The sequence below is a fragment of the Amblyraja radiata genome, chromosome 9 (genome assembly GCF_010909765.2).
Source record: "Amblyraja radiata isolate CabotCenter1 chromosome 9, sAmbRad1.1.pri, whole genome shotgun sequence".
Lineage (NCBI taxonomy): Eukaryota > Metazoa > Chordata > Chondrichthyes > Rajiformes > Rajidae > Amblyraja > Amblyraja radiata.
Genome location: NC_045964.1, coordinates 66,552,711 through 66,575,369, shown reverse-complemented (window position 1 = coordinate 66,575,369; position 22,659 = coordinate 66,552,711). Strand labels below are relative to the sequence as shown.

At 47.2% G+C, this 22,659-nt stretch overlaps 1 protein-coding gene across 1 annotated transcript; it reads right to left on the bottom strand.

Moving 5' to 3' along the window:
• Nucleotides 1–19,183: 19,183 nt before the first annotated feature.
• Nucleotides 19,184–20,341, bottom strand: LOC116976646 (paraneoplastic antigen Ma1 homolog). Its single transcript, XM_033026471.1, has one exon. The coding sequence runs from the start codon at nucleotides 20,339–20,341 to the stop codon at nucleotides 19,184–19,186; it is 1,158 nt and encodes a 385-aa protein (XP_032882362.1).
• Between the last annotated feature and the right edge of the window lie 2,318 nt (nucleotides 20,342–22,659).

Genomic DNA, 22,659 nt, shown 5'->3' with positions numbered 1-22,659 from the left:
GGCACAGTTTCGTACTAAAGTCTCGAGGGGAGTCGACAGCAGATGCTGACACGTATGAGTTGTGTGGGACTTTTATTACCGGCCAAGTTAGGATAAGGAAAACAAGGACTCGAAGGTCCTAAGTACAAAACCTGTATCAACAACAATTTATCCAGTAACCCCTGACAACAGACATTTTAGTGTGGGTCCCGAACATGGCCAAACTTGATAGAGAGAGGCATCAAAGTGTGCCTGCATATCGCACATTCAAGAAAACACCTTTAGATGCTAATGAATTGACATGACCACCCCAGAATTCAAAGCTACTGAGTACTGCACACACAAGCAAAAGGTACAATATGCTAAACAAAGTCTAGACATCCCACTCATTGACCCCTTCAATTAGATCCAAACCTGAAGAGTGTCTTGAATATTAGACTACGTTCAGAGAGCATTAAAAGCCCTTCTTTTCACACAATGAAACCAAACATTCATTATAATGTGTAAGAAGGAACTGCAGATGCTGGTTTAAACTGAAGATAGAAACGAAAAGCTGGAGTAACTCAGTGGGACAGACAGCATCTCTGGAGAGAAGGAATGGGTGACGTTTCGGGTCGAGACCCTTCTTCAGACATTCATTTTACTTCGGAGTCACGTGAGTGACTATGTGAAGAACCCCGTCCAGCCGCACGTGCTTTATTACATCAGACGCATTGGTGCAGGCGACCGGTTGGAGCAGCAGAGCTCCTCCAGTGGGTGAGTTTAAAACACCTCGTGGTAAGTGGAAAACTTAGTCTGGAGGTCGCTTTCTGTACTTACGCTTGATTTTCAGGATTTTCCAAGATGCAGAAAGCAACGAAGGTGAAGGCGAGGCGACCCGTTACTAAAAGTTTGGAAGACCGCGGGAGTGCGGGTAGCGGGTGCCCGCCTAGCTCAACGATTCCGTCGCTAGCAGGGGGGCTTGCGACTGCAGACTCGTTGCCTGAGAGCAGCATTGCCACGCTGGTAGGGCGTAAGGCCACATCAAACTTTGCCAGGCCCATTGACCAGAGTCGGGCCAGGAGGATTCACCTCCGCAAGGGGAGTCCGTTTGCTCACGGCTCTCCCATATCAAGCTCCTAATGGAGAAGATGCTCGAAAGGACGCACTCCGGGAGGAGGAGTGGTGTTCACGCCCGGCTGTTGGAGAGCCTGTGCCAGCAGCACCTGGAATAGGGCTGCATAATCACCCCCTCATGGAGCAGGAGGGTTTGCCAGGGCAGGGGTATACTGATGCCGAGTTAGTGGCTGAACAGAGCCCAAAGGGTGAAGGGCAAGAGGTTTTAATACCTAATTTGGCTGCAAAGTTTGCTATCCCCAGAGAAGCAGGGGAGCCATTGGGGAGGAGTTGGCTACTACCGTTAATTATATGCTCTCCCATCAGCTCCAAGAGCTGACAATGGACGATACTGCTAAAAGGTATGAAACCCCGGTTAACTATGGGTGGTTAACCATGTTATATGGGGCCAAATGGGGATTGCAGTGCGGGCACAAGAGTTAAAGCTCCAGAGGGTGCTCAAGTTGCATGCAGCAGGAATGACTGCGTTCGCCAGAACAGTGGACGAGGGGCAAATGACTGAAGTTCATCAGGATGCTTTGGGGCTTCTGTGCAGCGCACATTTTGAGATGAACTGCCTAAGAAAAAGTTCATTACGCCCCACCATTCACCCAAAATTTGCAGCACTCTGCAAACCTAACAATATACAACTGCCAAAACTGTTGTTTGGGGAGGACCTCGCAAAGCGAGTGAAAGAACTTGATGAAGAGGCAAAAAGAGGGCCTCATAAAAGTACCAACAAGCAGCAGAATGGGCTGGAGGTTTTTCCCCAATCGATGGGGTGCTATCACAGGGGCTAGTGAAGGGACGAGCCGTTCATTCCCGAACACACGCATCCTGCCACAGGCACACGGATGAATTTCCCTACGAGGGGCCTAGGGCAACAAGCTCTGTCAGGAAATGTGCAGGCAAGAGATTTTGCTCCTGAGGAAAACAAATTAAGTGGGAAAGATGTTCAAGTTGGGGGCAGGTTACACTTGTTCCACAAAGAATGGCAGGAGATAACATCAGATCCGTTTGTGCTGGGAAGTCAGTTTAGAGGGGTTTCGAATTGAATTCTACCCTACTGTGTGTCCGCCCACTTAGCAAGTCCCATGTCGGACATTCGTGTTTTCACACGAAGAGAATATGCAGATACAGGCAGAGCTTGAGATATTGTGCAAAAAAGGGGTTATTGAGAAGTCGGTTCGTCAATCCCATCAGTTTGTGTCAAGTATTTTTCCTAGGTCTAAAAAGGATGGGGGATGTCGAATCATTCTGGACCTGACGAGCCTTAACCCTTTTGTGCAGTATAGACATTTCAAAACGGAAACTTTTTCTACTGCTAAACAGCTGGTTTCCAAAGGGTGTTATATGGCAAGCATAGATCTTAAAGATGCATATTACTCAGTGTCTGTTCATTGTGATGATAGGAGATATTTGAAGTTTAGCTGGATGAGTCAATTATGGCAATTCAAAGCACTGCCTAATGGCTTAACCTCGGCTCCGAGATTGTTTACCAAATTGTTAAAACCAATTCTTGGCTTACTCCGAACTTATGTTGTAATGGCCTATTTGGATGATATCTTTATTGTAGGAAACACTCGGGAGGCAGCTGAATCATCTGTTACAGTTGTTAAACTCGCTTTTGAGAAGTTGGGGTTCATTATTCATCCAGATAAATCCAAATTAACACCAGTTAAAGTTATTGATTACTTGGGCTTCACCATTAACTCAGATCACATGTTAGTGACTCTGCTAAGTGATAAAAGGCAACAGTTAATTGAAGAAGGTGTCAAGCTTATTGAGGACCAACTACCCTCAATTAGACAGGTGGCCAGCTTGATTGGTAAGCTGGTGGCTGCTTTTCCAGCTGTGCAGTTTGGACCTCTGCATTATCAACAATTACAACGAGCAAAAGAACAAGCACTGAGGACACATGCAGGTCATTTTGACAGGCCCATGAAGTTGCCAGCATAAGCCATTTCTGAGATACAACGGTGGATTATGAATGTTGAAACTAGCTCCAGGGAAGTTTTGGTTGATCCACCTTCCATAGTCTTACAGACTGATGTTAGTGGCCTAGGTTGGTTTGATACTGATACATTTTCCAGCTGTGGAGGCAGATGGAATAATGATGAGGCATCCCTTCTGCAATTGCGAGGGATCAATTATTTAGAGCTTTTGGTAACATTCTATGGGCTTAAAGCTTATTGTTTTACCAAAGGTCAGCTGCATGTGCAGGTTCAAATTGACAACACTACTGCAGTAGCATATGTGAATCATATGGGTGGAGTCAAGTCCAAATCTTGTGATAGGTTGGCTAATCAGATCTGGAGCAGGTGTATTGACAGAGACATTTGGATTTCAGCAATCCATTTACCAGGTAGATTCAACATAGTCGCTGACACAAGTTCACGACAATTCAATGACAACATAGAATGGATGTTGAACCATGATATATTTAAAGATGTTGTTGCTCAGTTTGGGATGCCAGATATCAATTTGTTTGCATCCAGACTAAACCACCATTTGCCTAAATACGTTTCGTGGGAACCAGATCCTGGGGCAGCAGCGGTCGATGCATTCTCACTGCACTGGGGTGGAATGTTTCTATCTGTATTTCCTCCATTCTGCTTCGTCAGTCGATAACCTGCAAAAAATCAAGCAGAACTCCGCTTCAGGAGTATTGGTGGTACCCGACTGGCCTATTCAGCCATGGTACGCTCATGTTTTGGAGATGGCTATTCCGCCTCACATGATTGTTCCCAAACATAGAAACCTACTGGTGAATCCGGTGACTGGCGATCAACATCCTTTACATAATCATATTGATCTGTTAATTTGCAGGTTCTAAGGAGACCATACCTGGGGAGAGGACTATCCGATCGCACCGTGGATGTTATCACTGCGGCCTGGAGGGATAGTACCCAAAAGCAGTACATCTCTTCGATAAGAATGTGGGAGGTGTTCTGATTATGGCAGAATATTTCATATCAAACTGCAGGCATCCCAGATGTGCTGGAGTTCTTGTCAACTCTCTATTTCGAACAAAAGTTAAGCTATAGTGCGATCAATACAGCCAGAAGTACTCTGTCTTCATATTTACCCATGGTGTCAGAATTACATTCAGTGGGGACACACCCTCTAGTCTCTAGACTTGTGAAGGGAGTTTCCAATCCTCCTAGGCCCAGGTATTCGGTTATCTGGAATATAAGCAAAGTTCTTATGCTTCTTTGCCAGTGGACTCCTGTCACAGTCCTATCTCTAGCCAAACTCACCATGAAGGTGGTCATGCTTATGGCGTTGACATCAGACCAACATGTGCAGACATTACAGAAGCTGCGGCTAGATAGGATGGAGGTATCAGCAGAAGGTAGTTGAGGCCAGTTCATTGGCTATACTTAAGAGGGAGTTAGATGTGGCCCCTGTGGCTAAAGGGATCAGGGGGTATGGAGAGAAGGCAGGGATGGGATACTGAGTTGGATGATCGGCCATGATCATATTGAATGGCGGTGCAGGCTCGAAAGGCCGAATGGCCTACTCCTGCACCTATTTTCTATGTTTCTATGGTTCTATGTTTATGTTTATGATCTGCTCAAGCAGAGTAGAATAGGGTCGACAGGGTGTAAGATTATCTTTTCAGCATACGCCAAGGATTCCCGCCTGTGTGTAGTGTCATGTCTGTCCCATTACATTGAGGCTACCAGAACCCTAAGAGGAACAGAGTCAGCATTGTTTATAAGCCACATAAAACCACATAGTAAGGTGTCGGTGCAAACAATTTCAAGGTGGCTAAAGCAGGTTCTGGTGAGCGCTGGGATTGACACTGACAATTTAAAATCTCATTCCACCAGGGCGGCATCAACTTCAGCGGCCAGGGCGATGGACGTTCCTATAGATCAGATCCTCGCGGCTGCAGGATGGTCCAGTGAACTGATGTTCCAAAGATTTTATCATAAGCCAATTGCAAGGCTGGGGGTATTTGCCAATTCTGTTTTAAGTTCAGTTATATAGTTTCCCCCTGGGATAGAGGGATTACTATTGTTTTTTTTGTAAAAATAAACCGTTAATTTATTTAAAGCAATGTTATGGTTGATGCATTATTGATTATTTGATTATGTTGAGTCAATCAATGCAGTGAGAGGCCGGGATTTGAATCTGTGGCATGAAATCACAGAGCTTTGAAATCTTCACGTAGTCACTCACGTGACTCCGTAGTAAAATAGTAAGATTAAACGAGAACTTGCCAGGTTGAAGTTTGATCTTTATTTTATGAGGAGTTACGATGAGGGATTACGTGCCCTCCGCTCCAAACCCTCATAAATGTCATTTGGTAGTTCTAGTCTTCTTTTATCTTACTATTATACTTCAGTCACTATTACCTGTGATTTCACACCACTGCTTTGAAGATTGACGCACGTGCGGCTGGACGGGGTTCTTCACGTAGTCCCTCATCGTAACTCCTCATAAAATAAAGATCAAACTTCAAACTGGTAAGTTCTCGCTTAATCTTACTATTATAATGTACTGCTTTCCGAGTTGCTGGTGGATTGCTGGTCGGTGCAGACCCGGTGGGCCGAAGGGCCTGTCTGCCAGCCAGTGGATAGAGAACTGGCTAGCAGACAGGAAGCAAGGAGTAGGAGTTAACGGGTCCTTTTCAGAATGGCAGGCAGTGACTAGTGGGGTACCGCAAGGCTCAGTGCTGGAACCCCTGCTATTTACAATATATATTAATGATTTGGACGAGGGAATTGAATTCAACATCTCCAAGTTTGCGGATGACATGAAGCTGGGGGGCAGTGTTAGCTGTGAGGAGGATGCTAGGAGGCTGCAAGATGACTTGGTAGGCTGGGTGAGTGGGCAAATGCATGGCAGATGCAGTATAATGTGGATAAATGTGAGGTTATCCACTTTGGTGGCAAAAACAGGAAAGTAGACTATTACCTGAATGGTGGCCGATTAGGAAAAGGGGAAATGCAACGAGACCTGGGTGTCATGGTACATGGTTGAAAGTAGGCATACAGGTACAGCAGGCAGTGAAGAAAGCGAATGGTATGTTAGCATTCATAGCAAAAGGATTTGAGTATAGGAGCAGGGAGGTTCTACTGCAGTTGTACAGGATCTTGGTGAGACCACACCTGGAGTATTGCGTACAGTTTTGGTCTCCTAATCTGAGGAAAGACATTCTTGCCATAGAGGGAGTACAGAGAAGGTTCACCAGACTGATTCCTGGGATGTCAGGACTTTCATATGAAGAAAGACTGGATAGACTCGGCTTGTACTCGCTAGAATTTAGAAGATTGAGGGGGGATCTTATAGAAACTTACAAAATTCTTAAGAGGTTGGACAGGCTAAATGCAGGAAGATTGTTCCCGATGTTGGGGAAGTCCAGAACAAGGGGTCACAGTTTAAGGATAAAGGGGACATCTTTTAGGACTGAGATGAGAAAAACATTTTTTACACAGAGAGTGGTGAATCTCTGGAATTCTCTGCCACAGAATGTAGTTGAGGCCAGTTCATTGGCTATATTTAAGAGGGAGTTAGATGTGGCCCTTGTGGCTAAAGGGACCAGGGGGTATGGAGAGAAAGCAGGTACAGGATACTGAGTTGGATGATCAGCCATGATCATATTGAATGGCGGTGCAGGCTCGAAGGGCCGAATGGCCTACTCCTGCACCTAATTTCTATGTTTCTATGTTTCTATGATGTCTCTAAACTAAACTAAACTAAACTAAAGGTAGACACAAAATGCTGGAGTAACTCAGCGGGACAGGCAGCATCTCTGGAGAGAAAGAATGGGTGACGTTTCGGGTCGAGACCCTTCTTCAGACTAGGATGGTCTCGACCCGAATTGTCACCCATTCCTTCTCTCCAGAGATGCTGCCTGCCCCGCTGAGTTACTCCAGCATTTTGTGCCTACCTTCGATTTAAACCAGCATCTGCAGTTCTTTCCTACACATAAAGTAAACTAAACCTCAGTCCTGAAATACAAATTGAGTTCCGCTCACATCCTTTGTGCAATGTCTGTTTTACACCACAGACACTAAGCTGAGGCAGACAAGTTTCTCCCCTCTCTGTAACATATCCTACAAACAATAGAGGGAAGAGTGCGGAGCCAGCCACTGCAGGCTGCTGCTATTAATTTCAATCTTAACGGCCAACCTCTTCAGGAAGAGTTGACTGCCAAGCCTTTCGTTGGTTGCCAAATGAACTGCGCAATGACATAAAACGTAGCGAAACGCAACACCTTGCCTTCTGCGTGTCACCATCTTGAGCGGAAAATATAACAATAGGAAAGGGGAACCTGTGCACTTATTTCCTACCTCCCTACCCCCCCCTCCTCCCCCTCCCCAGGGAGACTTTACACCTTCGAACAAAAGTTGCAGGTGTCTGTGGTGTTCATCGGTTACTGGTCTGTGAGTCACACCTTGCTCCACGGAGACATAAGACAGATCACACAAGCAACCGGGATGGAAGTGCGGGCGTTGGAGAGGGTCTGGAGGGGGTTTACGAGAATGTTCCCTGGGATGATTAGGTTAATCTGCAATGGGAGTTTGACAGCACTGGGCCTGTAGTCTGTGGAGTTTAGAAGGATAAGTCATTGAAACTTACCGAAAAGTGAAAAGCCTGGATAGAGCAGGTGTGGAGAGGATGTTTCCACTAGTGGGAGAGTCTAGGACCCAGAGGCCATAGCCTCAGAATTAAAGGACTTGCCTTTAGAAAGGAGATGAGGAAGGATTTCAGTCAGAGGGTGGTGAATCCGTGGATTTCATTTTCACAGAAGGCTGTGGAGGCCAGGTAAATGCATATTTTAAAGGTGAAGATTGATAGTGAAGAAGGGTTTCGGCCCGAAACGTCGCCTATTTCCTTCGCTCCATAGATGCTGCTGCACCCGCTGAGTTTCTCCAGCATTTTTGTGTACCTGAAGATTGATAGATTCTTGATCAGGACGGGTGTCAGGGGTTATAGGGAGAAGGTAGGAGAATGGGGTTGAGAGGGAAAGATAGATCAGCCTTGATTGAATGGCGGAGTAGACTTGATGGGCTGAATGGCCTAATTCTGCCCCTACAACATGAACTTATGAACCTTCAACTTTAGGTCTCTCCGCAAGAAGAGATTAAAGAGACCAACTCAAGAGTGGCCCAATTGGATTGGATTGGATTGGATTGGATTCAATTTTATTGTCATTGCACTTTTCAGTGCAACGAAATGGTTTAGCCTGCAGTCATAACATAGAATAAATAACAAAACAAACACTCAACACAGTTTAAAGTCCCAAAGTCATTGTCTCTTCCCTCCTTGCTCTCCCTCTGCGCCGAGGCAATCCAAGCCTCCGATGTTGCGACCCCGCCGGGTGATGGTGTGCAAGTCCCGTGGCTGAATCCGAGCTCCGTAAACGGGCCGGTTCAAACTCCACGGCCCGGGGCGGTCGAAGCTGCCGAAGCTGCCGCCCTCCATTCCAGCGGACGCAGCTGTAGTTGTGGGAGCTCCGGAAAAACAGGTCACCAACCTGTGACCTGCGAGCTCCCGATGATGTCGTCTACCGGCCCGCGGCCGACCCTCCGAGGCTCCAAAGTCGGGTCGGAGGTTGGGTCGCACCGCAACCACAGCCCCGAAGTCGGCCAGCCTCGCGTTGGTAAGTCCTGGCTCTGCCTCCGCAGCCTCGAGGTCGGTCGCAGTTGGAGGCCACCAGCTCCGCGATAGGCCTCAGCGCAGACGGACACGGAGACGGGGGATACGGCAAGAAAGGTCGCAAACAATATTATGTAAGTACATTAAAACGCAAGGGATAGAAGCAGCAACAGGTCATCCTGTACCCTTAGACCTGCCCTACCATTTAATAATATTGTGGCTGACCTGTCATTCCATTTTCCCACTGTTCCTTGATTATCCAAAAATTCTACAGTTTCTGTTTGGAATACACCCATGGATTGATCCACCAAAACACTCCAGGGTAGAGAATTTTGAAAGTTTGATCCTGACCTCGGGTGCTGTCTGTGCGGAGTTTGCACATTCTCCCCGTGACCGCATGAGATACCCAGAGATTGATCCACCAACGCCCTCGAGAGTAGAGAATTCTGAAAGGCACGTAGCTGGTAGAGCTGCTGCCTTACCGCAACAGAGATCCGGGTTCGACCCTGACCTCGGGTGCTGTCTGTGTGGAGTTTGCACGTTCTCCCTGTGACCACGTGTATTCCCTCCGGTTGCCTCCCCGCATCCCAAGGCTAATTGACCTCTATAAAATGCCCCCCAGTGTGTAGGGCGTAAACAGGTGATCAGCACGAACCCGGCGGGGCGAAGATGGATGCGAAATGCTGGGGTAGCTCAGCGGGACAGGCAGCATCTCTGGAGAGACGGAATGGGTGACGTTTCAGGTCGAGACCCTTCTTCAGACCATTCTTCAGTGGGCCGAAGGACCTGTGTCCAAGCTGTATTTTTAAATCAAACAATCAATCTGAATAAAGAAATTTCTTGTCATCTGAGTCCTGAATGATTGAGCCTTTATTTTGAGACCCAGACGTGAGGAGAAAAAATCTCAAACCAGTCAAGTTCCCTTAGACTCAGTGCATTTCCCTTAGACTCAGTGCTTCTCATGCTACTAAACTCTGACAAGTATACACCAACCCCTCCTGTAGGACAATCCATTCTCCCAGAGAATAACCAGGTGAACCTGTGATGCACTCCCTCAATGATATTAGTTTGGGTGACCTGATATGCAAAATATGATGACACGAAGTGCCCGAGTAACTCAGCAGCTCAGGCAACATCTCTAGAGAACATGGACCGGTGACGTTCCAGGTCATGACCCTTCCGACACGACCCAAAACGTCATCTATCCATATTCTCCAGTGATGCTGCCCGACCTGCTGAGTTACATTGGAAATACACATGGATAGGAAAGGTTTAGAAAGATATGGACCTAATGCAGGCAAAAGATGCACCATTTTAGTCGGCATGGAGGAGTTGGGCCGAAGGGCCTGTTTCGTGCTCTAACCCTATGACTCAGTCTATGGGCCTCACAGTGCTAAAAGACACCTTGTGCTTCAGAGCTTCAAAGTCGAGGTTAAATCTTTTCCCCACATAATTAACGAGGCATAAATGTGAATAAATCCTACCTCTATAACATTTTTAAACCTGACAGAAACCAGTTTAATCCTGATAATGCACGGTGGCACAGAGGTATTGCTGCCTTGCAGCGCCAGGGACCTGAGTTCGATCCTGACCACCGGTGCTATCTGTACGGAGTTTGTACGTTCTCCCCGTGCCCTGCGTGGGTTTTCTCCGGGATCGCCGCCGGTTTTCTCCCACACTTCAAAGGCGTACGGGGTTTGCAGTTTGAAGAAGGGTTTCGGCCCGAAACGTCGCCTATTTCCTTCGCTCCATAGGTGCTGCTGCACCCGCTGAGTTTCCCCAGCAATTTTGTGTACCTTTGCAGTTTGAATGGTTGGATATAATCGCAAATTGTCCCTAATGTGTGTAGGATAGTGTTTGTGAGCAGGGTTCGCTGGTCGGAGCGGACTCGGTGGGCCTGTTTCCGCGCTTCACCCATCTCCCCAATGGATACACTTACATCCTCAGCTCTGGTGAGCAGCGCTGTGCTCTAACATCTCATTCATAACAGCGACTCCATCCTAATGAATATTAATAAGACCCAAGAAGTTAATCAAACACCATTAATCTCCCATCTTTTTTTTTCCAGCAGCAGCATCTAATAGCCCAGGTGATGAACAGCCAACTGCAGCATAACACTCCAGGCACCATGGAAAAAAAGAAGCACTACCTTGGTCCTCCCGAGCTCAGAATAAATGTGCTGATTTTCAACAACCTTCTCGGTTCCTGAGGAGAATGCTCAATAGACAATAGACAATAGACAATAGGTGCAGGAGTAGGCCATTTGGCCCTTCGAGCCAGCACCTCCATTTAATGTAATCATGGCTGATCATCCCCAATCAGTACCCCGTTCCTGCCTTCTCCCCATATCCCCTGACTCCGCTATTTTTAAGAGCCCTATCTAGCTCCCTCTTGAAAGCATCCAGAGAACCGGCCTCCACCGCCCTCTGAGGCAGAGAATTCCACAGAGGGCAGAGGAATATTGTCTTTAGTCTGGGGATCAGTCGATGACAGCAACTTAGCATCTGATTCAGCAGAGACGCCTACAATTTAGTTTAGTTTAGTTTAGTTTAGAGATACAGCGCGGAAACAGGCCCTGCGGCCCACCGGGTCCATGGCGACCAGTGACCCCCGCACATCAACACTACCCTACACACACTAGGGACAATTTCACATTTACACCAGGCCAATTAACCTACATACCTGCACGTCTTTGGAGTGTGGGAGGACACCGAAGATCTCAGAGAAAGGGCACACGGGGAGAACATGAAAACTCCGTACAGACAAGCACCCGTAGTCAGGATCGGACCCGGGTCTCTGGCGCTGTATGGCGGTAGCTCTACCGCTACACCGTGCCGCCCACTTTGTCTGCCGGTTTTTGGCGCACATACACGGGCGCGCTAGGTGGACGGTGTGCCCGCATGCGAATCGTTCTTTCCGTCATCAGTCTTCCATCAGAAACGCCAGCTACGCGCTGTCTCGCCAGCCTCCTGCCACTTTTTGCGGGCTGGATGAGTCTGTGTTCCATGTGTACATGGAGTGTGTGTGGTTGCAGCCCTTGTTCCATTATACGAAGGGCCTTCCGGCCTCACTTCGCACCCGCCATCCTCATCTTTGGACACCCTGTACGTAGGGGAGAGGGTAATAATAATAATAATAATAAATTTTATTTATGGGCGCCTTTCAAGAGTCTCAAGGACACCTTACAAAAATTGAGCATGTAGAGGAAAAACATGTAAGGGGAATGAAATAAATAGTAGAGACATGACTAGTACACAAAGTAAAGACAGAATTCAATACAAAACACAGTATGAGGCAATTAATGCACAGATGAAAAGGGACGGGGACGTGGGGCTAAGGATAGGCAGAGGTGAAGAGATGGGTCTTGAGGCGGGACTGGAAGATGGTGAGGGACACGGAATTGCGGATCAGTTGGGGGAGGGAGTTCCAGAGCCTGGGAGCTGCCCTGGAGAAGGCTCTGTCCCCAAAACTGCGGAGGTTGGACTTGTGGATGGAGAGGAGACCGGCTGATGTGGATCTGAGGGACCGTGAGGGTTGGTAGGGGGAGAGGAGGTCAGTGAGATATGGGGGAGCCAGATGGTGGAGGGCTTTGTAGGTGAGGACCAGGATTTTGTAGGTGATCCGGTGGGAGATGGGAAGCCCGTGAAGTTGTTTGAGGACTGGAGTGATGTGATGCCAGGATTTGGTGTGGGTGATGAGTCGGGCGGCTGCGTTCTGGGTAGGGTAGGGCTGAAGATGTCCTGGTTGGCTTGTTCCTGGGCCTGGCCAAGCTGGCCATCCGCGAGTCACGGCACCAGGCCCAGTTGAACTTCTTGGAAAATATGTGTTGCTGTTAAATATGTAAGCACTAATATATTGTGATGTTCCTGATGATTACGTGGCTGTTTTGCTAACTTGTAGTAAAGCGAGCTGCCACTCATGTGGCGTCAGGCTCATTTAAATGGGGAGTTCTGGTTCAGGGCGGCATGGTGGCGCAGCAGTACAGCGGTCTTTAGTCAGAGGGTAGTTAATCTGTGGAACTCATTGCCACAGAGGGCTGTGGAGACCAAGTCAGTGTATCTCAATATTAAATGGTATACCCTACTGTAGAAACAGTTAAAATAAATCAACTGACAACTATGTTCCAATGAATTACCTTCACATTTATTCTATTAATTAAAATAAATGATATGTTGGTCAGGGAAATACAAAATAAAATATCAATAACCAAAAATATGGTGTTTTACTGGTGTTTCTCACACAGATATTCAAAAAAAAACAACGCTCAATAAATCAATATTTTATAGTACCTTTAAGTACTAATTACTATGTGGGCCCACACACTCACTCACACAAGCCGGCAACATTAAAAACAAAACAAGAATAACCCCACGTTGCAGGCCTGGTCGAAGCTGGAGAGCGTCGCGGCCAAATACAGTGGAAGCCGACAAGTGCACCGTGCAGAAGCTCACAAGATGGCGGGGAGTTGGCTGACCAGAGAGGACCCCATGTGGCAGAAATCTTCCTTCTCCCTCGTTGTCTCCAGGGTTCAGCTAACCGCTGCTCTCACTCTGCTCGTAATCACAAAGTCCACACATGCGACAGTCTTTAATCCACCCCTCCGAGCTGAAGGGGTAGCAGATAGCCTAGGCTTCTTCTGTCTTCTTCTGGACTTCTTCTCTCTCTCTCCTGGACTTCGATCACCCACCATCCCCAGCTGCCGCCCCCAAAACCAATCACCACACAGGAAAAATGATCCAACTCATTAACAACAAATCAAATGCAGAACACATATTCACAGCAAAACTTATATAAATTTCTTAATAAGAAAAACTAATATGAAGTTACACAGGGCTACAACCTCCCCCTGCTAAACGTCTGATGTCCCTATCAGGCTAACCTACTGTGCACTAAACACATCTGCTTACTTGGGCTCTTTAGATGGATTCTGAACTTAACGTTAATCTTGGTTCACTAGTGCCTGTGGTCTCTGTGTCACAGCATATTTGAATAATCAGGCCTCTATAAACTATCGTCACAGGTCTTGCCAGTCGGCTGTCCAAGTTTGTCATAACTGAGGCGTAGGACAGGTTTCACAAGCCGTTTGGCACAGGGTGTCTGGGAGGACTCAACAACCACAGCCGAGGTGCTAGGGGTAGGGACGTCTCCCTCCCCCAGCTCTGTGTCCACCACAGAGTCTTGGTGTGGCTGTAAGGGTTCTTCCAGATCTTCTGTTGCTACTGGCAGTTCATCCACTTGATCCTCCTCTTCAGGTGAGTCATGATCATTGGAGCAGACGCTGATAGCTGCATCTATCATGACCGGACCATGTCTGTGTTCAGCCTCCAGGCCTTGGGTTTGCGGACGTAGACAGAGCTTTAGCTGGGGTAAGTAGTAATCGCTCTCCTCTTCAGACTCTGAAGTCGGTGGCTCTTGACTCACATGTTCTGGGTTTTGGGCTTGACACTTTACTTTCTGTGCTCTGGTTACTGGTTTCTATGGTTGTGTTTTCCTCTCTGCAGGAGTAGGCAGTCTTACCAAGTAACCAATGTGAAGCAAGTGATCTCTGTGCATTGTTTTCACGGTGCCTGTTCCTCTCTCTGGTTTCACACGATACACCGGAAGATTGGGCAACTGTGCTATCACCACATAGGGCAAGGGGTTCCATCTGTCCTGTAGCTTGTGTTTTCCAGTGATGCCAAGATTGCGAACCAGGACACGGTCTCCTTCTTGCCGTGTCTGATTTCTCACTCTTGCATCATAGAGTCTTTTGTTCCGTTCATGGTTTTTGGAAGCTGCTTCAGCTGCTAGCTGGTAAGCATCCCGCAACTCTTTTTTCATTTTGGCCACATATTGGTGATGCTTAAGACCATCCTCTTCCTCCCAACCAATGCCAAAACAAAGATCCACTGGTAGCCGCGCCTCTCTCCCGAACATTGCATAATTTCGGGTGCTGTTATAAGCATGCACTAGCTGGCTTATGTGTTGGCTCCATTTGGGCTTTAGAGCTGGATCAAGGGTGCCAAGCATGGACAGGAGAGTACGATTGAATCTCTCAGGTTGGGGGTCTCCCTGAGGGTGGTACGGAGAGGTTCTCGACTTGCGAATGCCCAGCATGGTGAGGAGCTCTTTGATAATTTTGCTCTCAAAGTCGTGACCCTGATCTGAGTGGATGCGGGCTGGCAGTCCGTAGTGAACAAAGACCTTTTCAAAGAGGACTTTAGCCACGGTGAGGGCCTTTTGATCTTTGGTCGGGAATGCCTGAGCATACCTTGTGTAATGATCCGTGAAGACCAGCACATTGGCAATGCCTTTGGAGTCGGGCTCAATAGAAAGGAAATCCATGCAGACCAAGTCCAACGGTCCATTACTCGTGATCTGTTGCATAGGGGCAGCTCTGTGTGGAAGGGACTTCCGGGCCAAACATCTCCCACAGTTCTGGATGTAGGTTGCAATCTCAGAGGCCAATTTGGGCCAGTAAAATCGGTTTCTGACAAGCTCTGTGGTTCTTTCAATGCCGAGGTGACCAATGTCGTCGTGCATGGACTTCAGAACCATTGATTTGTACTGAGCAGGTAAGATAAGGTGACTCACCTCTCTTCCAGAGGGTCTCTTAATGACTCTGTACAGGAGGTCACACTTTATCCGAAGCTTGGAACTTTCTCGCTGCAGCAAGGCGACATCAGCATTTGGATGTTTAGGAGCTGGGTCACATTTGCCTAGCTTCACTTGAGACATCACCACACTGATGACAGTGTCTAATCTCTGGGGCCTCTATCAGTTCTTTACGGCTCAACTGCTCAAGCTCATTTCCCTCCACTTGAGTGAGGTTGGAATAAACAGCAGGAATAGCATCGGGGGAAGCACCTAGTTGGTCGACACATCTAGTGGTGCTTTCGCCGGGACCACATGCAGCGATTCTTCGGCAGAGAGCTTTCATCCCAGAAGTAGGAACATCCACCCATCCATCCTCTGTCTCCTGATGATCTCTGGAAAGCAAGTCCGCATCAATGTTTTCACGACCAGGCTTATACTGAACGTTGAAGTCATAGGTGGAGAGGGCAGCTAGCCACCTGTGGCCTGTGGCGTTAAACCTGGCAGTGGTTAAGACATACGTGAGCGGATTATTATCCGTTCTCACAGTGAATTTGGTGCCATACAAATAATCATGGAACTTATCGACTACCGCCCACTTCAAAGCTAGATATTCTAGCTGGTGGATGGGATAGTTCCGCTCTGACTGGCTGAGTTTGCGACTGGCGAAAGCAACTGGACGGAGTCCTTCAGGATGCTCTTGATTCAATACAGCTCCCAGGCCATTCAGGCTTGTGTCTACATGCAATATGTAAGGCCTTGTCGGGTCCGCGAAAGCCAACACAGGAGCATGCGTGAGCTTGTGGATGATGGTGTAAAAGCCGTTGGTCATCACAAGCTGAGGTCCAACGGTCGCTGAACGGCTCTGAGACTTTAAAGTAGTCTTTCTTGTCCTTGAAGGTGGCTTTGTTTTTGCGTTGAGCTGGAGGGTACCCTTTAGTTAGGTCTGTGAGAGGGCGGACAGTGGCAGAGTAGTTCTCAATGAACCGCCGATAGTACCCACAAAATCCTAGAAACGACCTCAGGGACTTTAGGTCAATGGGTTTCTTCCAATTGGTGACGGCACTAACTTTCTCCCGGTCGGTTGCGACGCCGGCAGCGGAGACAATGTGCCCCAGGAATTTCACTTGTGGTGGACAGAATTGGCATTTGTCAATGGAGATCTTGAGTCCACATTCCTCCAGCCGATCCAAAACTTTGAGGAGACGTTCTTCGTGTTCCTCTAGTGTTTTTCCAAACACTATGATATCATCAAGATGCACAAGAACTTGGATCAGGTTCATGGCTCCTACAGCCTTCTCCATCAATCTTTGAAAGGTTGCAGGAGCACCTGTGATGCCTTGGGGCATCCGCTCAAACTGGAAAAAACCAAGAGGGCAAATAAAGGCTGTCTTTTCTTTGTCTGCCTCAGACATTTCCACTTGGTAATATCCGCTTCTCAAATCCAGCACAGAGAACCATTTACTGCCAGTCAGACAATCTGGTGCATCATCTATGCGCGGCATGGTGTACTGGTCTGGGATGGTTCTGGAGTTCAGCAGACGATAGTCAATGCACATTCTCACTTTGCCATTCCTCTTCCTCACTATGACAATGGGAGAGGCATACGGACTTCGGGATTCTTTGATTATTCCGGCTGCCAACAGTTCTTGGAGATGGCGCCGAACATCCTCAATGTCTGCAGGTGCGATTCTGCGGGATCTCTCTCTGAATGGTCTAGAGTCTCTGAGTCTTATGCGGTGTGTCACACCTCTCGCTAGACCCACATCCCATTCCTCCAATGAGAATACATCAGCTCTCTCTGACAACATGTTGGCTAACCTAGCTCTCCATGCTTCGGGAATGGGTGAATCCCCAAGATTGAAGAGCTCAGGATCAATTGATATTGTTTTCGGAGACTTCTTTGGCTCAATGACAGAGTCAACCAGGTACACTTGGGCTAGCACTGTACCCGCAGGAAGAGCAGTTTCTTTTTGAGATTCATTTCTCAGCATGAGTGTGAAGCCATTGGTATCCATAGCTGAGGGTGGCAGGACTACTGGCGGAACCAACACACCAGCAGGAAGGTTGGTACTTTCATCAGCCTCCACCATTAGGATGCTTTTATCCATAGGTTGCTGCTTCTCCACTTCACAGACAGCATAGTATGCTCCTCCAGGTGGGATTCTTAGAGTCCCAGGGCCCTGCCATTTCACTTGGCCGACCACATCCATTGGTGGATTACAAGGTGATGGGGATTGTTCAGAACGAACAGTGTTTATTCTCAGAGAGTGAACCTCATCGTTGCCTTTGAGTTCCTCACATTGTTACAGCAGGGAGCGCAGTTTTGTTGTATTAGTGCCAATGACAACAGGAACTGGGTCAGGACTTGGCGAATCAGGGCATATTAGAGCCACCACGGGAACTATTTCTCCAACTCCCTTGGAATTAGGAGGCAGTCCCAGCTCAACTGCCACATAGAAACATAGAAACATAGAAATTAGGTGCAGGAGTAGGCCATTCGGCCCTTCGAGCCTGCACCGCCATTCAATATGATCATGGCTGATCATCCAACTCAGTATCCCGTTCCTGCCTTCTCTCCATACCCTCTGATCCCCTTAGCCACAAGGGCCACATCTAACTCCCTCTTAAATATAGCCAATGAACTGGCCTCGACTACCCTCTGAGGCAGAGAGTTCCAGAGATTCACCACTCTCTGTGTGAAAAAATTTATTCTCATCTCGGTTTTAAAGGATTGCCCCCTTACCCTTAAGCTGTGACCCCTTGTCCTGGACTTCCCCAACATCGGGAGCAATCTTCCTGCATCTAGCCTGTCCAACCCCTTAAGAATTTTGTAAGTTTCTATAAGATCCCCTCTCAATCTCCTAAATTCTAGAGAGTATAAACCAAGTCTATCCAGTCTTTCTTCATAAGACAGTCCTGACATCCCAGGAATCAGTCTGGTGAACCTTCTCTGCACTCCCTCTATGGCAATAATGTCCTTCCTCAGATTTGGAGACCAATACTGTACGCAATACTCCAGGTGTGGTCTCACCAAGGCCCTGTACAACTGCAGTAGAACCTCCCTGCTCCTATACTCAAATCCTTTTGCTATGAAAGCTAACATACCATTCGCTTTCTTCACTGCCTGCTGCAACTACATGCCTACTTTCAATGACTGGTGTTCCATGACACCCAGGTCTCGCTGCATCTCCCCTTTTCCTAATCGGCCACCATTTAGATAATAGTCTGCTTTCCTGTTTTTGCCACCAAAATGGATAACCTCACATTTATCCACACTCTACTGCATCAGCCTGTATATGGATAGCTAGTGTCACTCAGTCCCCATATGGCAAGGTCTTTGAGTGGGTGAATGGGCACATTGGGAAGGAATCTGGTGTGCCAACTCTCAAAGATGATAGTGACTCTGGAGCCGCTGTCTAAAATGGCTCTACAGGGTTGACCATCAATTTTCACATCAGCCATCATGGATGGGCCAACCAGTCCTTGTGGCAGGTTACGAGGCTGCTGTGTGTAGACTGGACCAACCTGCTTCGACTCAGCAAACCTTTTGTGTGAAGCTTTATCTTCCTTACTTTTGCGCTGAGCACCGAGTAATGTTTGGATTACTTTTGGGCTGTTCTCTGGGGCTGTGCAGTGTGTGGCAATATGGCCATTGTCTCCGCATCTGTAACAGAAGAAGCTCTCTGAGTCTTTGGCATTATGTGGTTTAGCTGCTGGGCTGGGTCTGGCTTTCCCATCCCTCTTTTTAGGGTCTGCAGTCACAGGACTGTGAGATACAGACATCACAGTTAGCTGATGTTGTAGCTGCAGCACTTGTTGCCTCAACATTTGAACTTCGTTTTCTTTTTCAGTGTCTATAGTTTTCTTGGTGGGTTTGAATTTTGGCACAGTGTGTGTGTCTTGCTGCTTTTCCCTTAGCTCACCAAGCTCTGCACGAAGCTCTTGAATCTCTGCCTTCAACTTTTAGGTCTTCTGTAGCTTTGGTATTGGCTTGGTCTCTGACTTGTACTTGTCTTACTGTTGTAGTTAATCTTCGTCGAGCTGTCTCATATTCCTCCTCTTCACGAATCTCATTTAGGAGCTTTAAGAAGGTAGGAGGTTTCTCTATTCTTTCTCTCAATCTCAGCTGTAACAGCATCATATCAGAGTCAGTAGCACCTCTAATGAGTTGGTGAATTCGAGCATGATCGGCTCTGTGGCTGAGAAGGCCTCCTTTTTGCACTACTTTGATCAACGAGCGTTCCAGCCTCCTTAAAAAGTCAGAGAGCTTTTCACCAGACTGTTGGTGAAGGCTCCTGAAGGCAAAATATAAGTCTTCTCCTGACACAGGTGTGCCAAAAGCACTTTCCAAGGCCTTTACATAGCAGTCAGGGCTAGCATCTGGGTCATTTAGTCGTACAGCCTGAATTATTTCCAGGGCCGGCTCCTTTAAGCTCTCGACTATTCTCTTTCGTTTCTCACGATCAGAGCAGTCACATTCTTCAATCATTAGATAGGCTTGTTCGAGCCAATGGTCAAGGCTCTCCTCTCCTGGCGGTGTGGGAAGGTTTCCAGAGAACATCCGCAGACGTCGAAATGCATTGTTCTCACTGGAAGGTCCCATCGTTTTTCCCAACAGGTCTCCCACTGCTCGGATGATGGACTCTGGGGAGCTTCCTTGTGGAGTCTCTGTAGTCAGCATGGCTTGAACATCATTTACTGATTTTCCTTCATCAGTTATTAGTTTGTTTAGCTTAGCTACAACATCTTCAGCTGGGCTCACAGGTTCATTGAAGAGGAAAATGTTCCATTCTGAGCCTCCCTTCACTGGCTGCAGTTGGGGGGGAATGCGATCTGGCTGTACAACTTCACGGCATTCACAGAGTACCAGGTTGCTGCCAGTCTGAATGTCACTTTGGACGTCCCGTACCTTTACTCTCCCAAGTGCCTTTACTGTCTGAACAGTCTCCTCAATGTTTGCTTGGTCAGTATTAGTCGGCACGTCAAACAGGACAAAAGCATGGTTTGGGTCTAAGCATGCTTCACTACACCAGCTATGAAGCTTAGCTGCTAACTGAGAGTCTGCTTGAGTAGCCATTATACTACAACTGCTATAGGCACTTTAATACAAAAGTCGGGAAACAAAAACACTTCTTAAAGGCAAAAACTAACAGTAAATGAAATGGGAATCAATCTCAGCGATGCCTCCATTTTGTGTAGCGCTTCTTTGCCCTCTACATGAGCTGCGCCCCAGGTTCGTAAACTTTAATTCCATTATAGGTGTTAGTTAACCCTTAATTTAAGTATTTATGCACTCTCTTAATTTGGACAATAGGGCACCTTTAATTTCAATATTAAATGGTATACCCTACTGTAGAAACAGTTAAAATAAATCAACTGACAACTATGTTCCAATGAATTACCTTCACATTTATTCTATTAATTAAAATAAATGATATGTTGGTCAGGGAAATACAAAATAAAATATCAATAACCAAAAATATGGTGTTTTACTGGTGTTTCTCACACAGATGTTCAAAAATAACCAACACTCAATAAATCAATCTTTTATAGTACCTTTAAGTATTAATTACTATGTGGGCCCACACACTCACTCACACAAGCCGGCAACATTAAAAACAAAACAAGAATAACCCCACGTTGCAGGCCTGGTCGAAGCTGGAGAGCGTCGAGGTCAAATACAGTGGAAGCCGACAAGTGCACCGTGCAGAAGCTCACAAGATGGCGGGGAGTTGGCTGACCAGAGAGGACCCCATGTGGCAGAAATCTTCCTTCTCCCTCGTTGTCTCCAGGGCTCAGCAAACCGCTGCTCTCACTCTCCTCGTAATCACAAAGTCCACACAGCCACAGTCTTTAATCCACCCTCCGAGCTGAAGGGGTAGCAGTTAGCCTAGGCTTCTTCTGTCTCTCTCCTGGACTTCTTCTCTCTCTCTCCTGGACTTCGATCACCCACCATCCCCAGCTCCCGCCCCCAAACCAATCACCACACAGGAAAAATGATCTAACTCATTAACAACAAATCAAAATGCAGAACACATATTCACAGCAAAACGTATATACATTTCTTAATAAGAAAAACTAATATGAAGTTACACAGGGCTACATTTACCCTTACCATGTGGCTTACAGCCCAGCGGTGTGAATATTGAATTCTTTCATTTTAAGTAACTTCATCTCACACTCCACCTCCTCTCCCCTCTTCCATCTTGTCCTCTTCCTCCGCCCTAGTCATTTTACCAGTTCCGCAGTTCTCCACATTGTTTCTCTTGAGATCACACCCAGGGCCGGTGCTAGGAATTGCGGGGCCCAATTAGAAAATTGATGGCGGGGCCCCTACTCTAGAAAAGTAAAAATTTATGTATGTTTATATTTCGTGTAGTATGCTCGTCTTTAACCAAAAAAAACATTAAATGCTTGATATACTAAAATTTTGAAAAACTATATGAAAGTGTCACACATCTAATAAAATGAGCGGCACTTTGAAAGATTGAATGTGTGTGTGTGTGTGTGTGTGTGTGTGTGTGTGTGTGTGTTTATGAGTGTATGCGATTGTGTCTCTGTGTCTGTGTGACTGAGTGTGTGTGTTTGTGTGTATGCGTCTGTGTGTGTGCGTGCATGGCCGGCCTTAGGGGGTTTAGAGATGTTTAGAGGGCTTCAAATGTACACAAAATTGCTGGAGGAACTCAGCGGGTGCAGCAGCATCTATGGAGCGAAGGAAATAGGCGACGTTTCGGGCCGAAACCCTTCTTCAGACATTAAGAAAACACTATAACATTTACTGAGGAATGTGGATAGATGCAGATTCATGACATCGCATAACAAGGTGTTAACTACTTACCGTTAGAGGGCTTCAGATGGGTTCAGGTGTGTTTACAATTGTTTAGAGGGGAATAGAGGGAAATAGAGGGGCTAGAGGGGGTTTAGAGGTGTTCAGAGGGTCCCAGAGGGGTTTAGAGACGTTATAAGCCCCCCGTGAGAAATTGTATTTCTCTGAAATTGAAGATAGACATAAAGCTGGAGTAACTCAGCAGACAGGTAGCGCAGCGACTCTGGAGAGAAGACCCTTCTTCAGACCGAACTGAACTCGCGTCGGTGAGAGTACTTGTGATTGTCTGAAGAAGGGTCTCGACCAGAAACACAACCCTCTCCCCAGAGCCGCTGCCCGTCCCGCTGAGCCACCTTCAACTTCAGAGCCAAACAAAAAACACAGAGTGCTGGAGGAACTCAGCGGGCCAGGCGAATGCCTCACCAGCTGAGTTTCTCCAGCATTTTTGTCTATCGCTAAACATCAATGATTTCAGGAATGCTGAGGGGACAGGGTGATAGAGAGGGAGTAGGAGAGCTAGAGAGAGATGAGACGGGGAGCGGGAGAGAGAGCGCGAGAGAAAGAGGGAG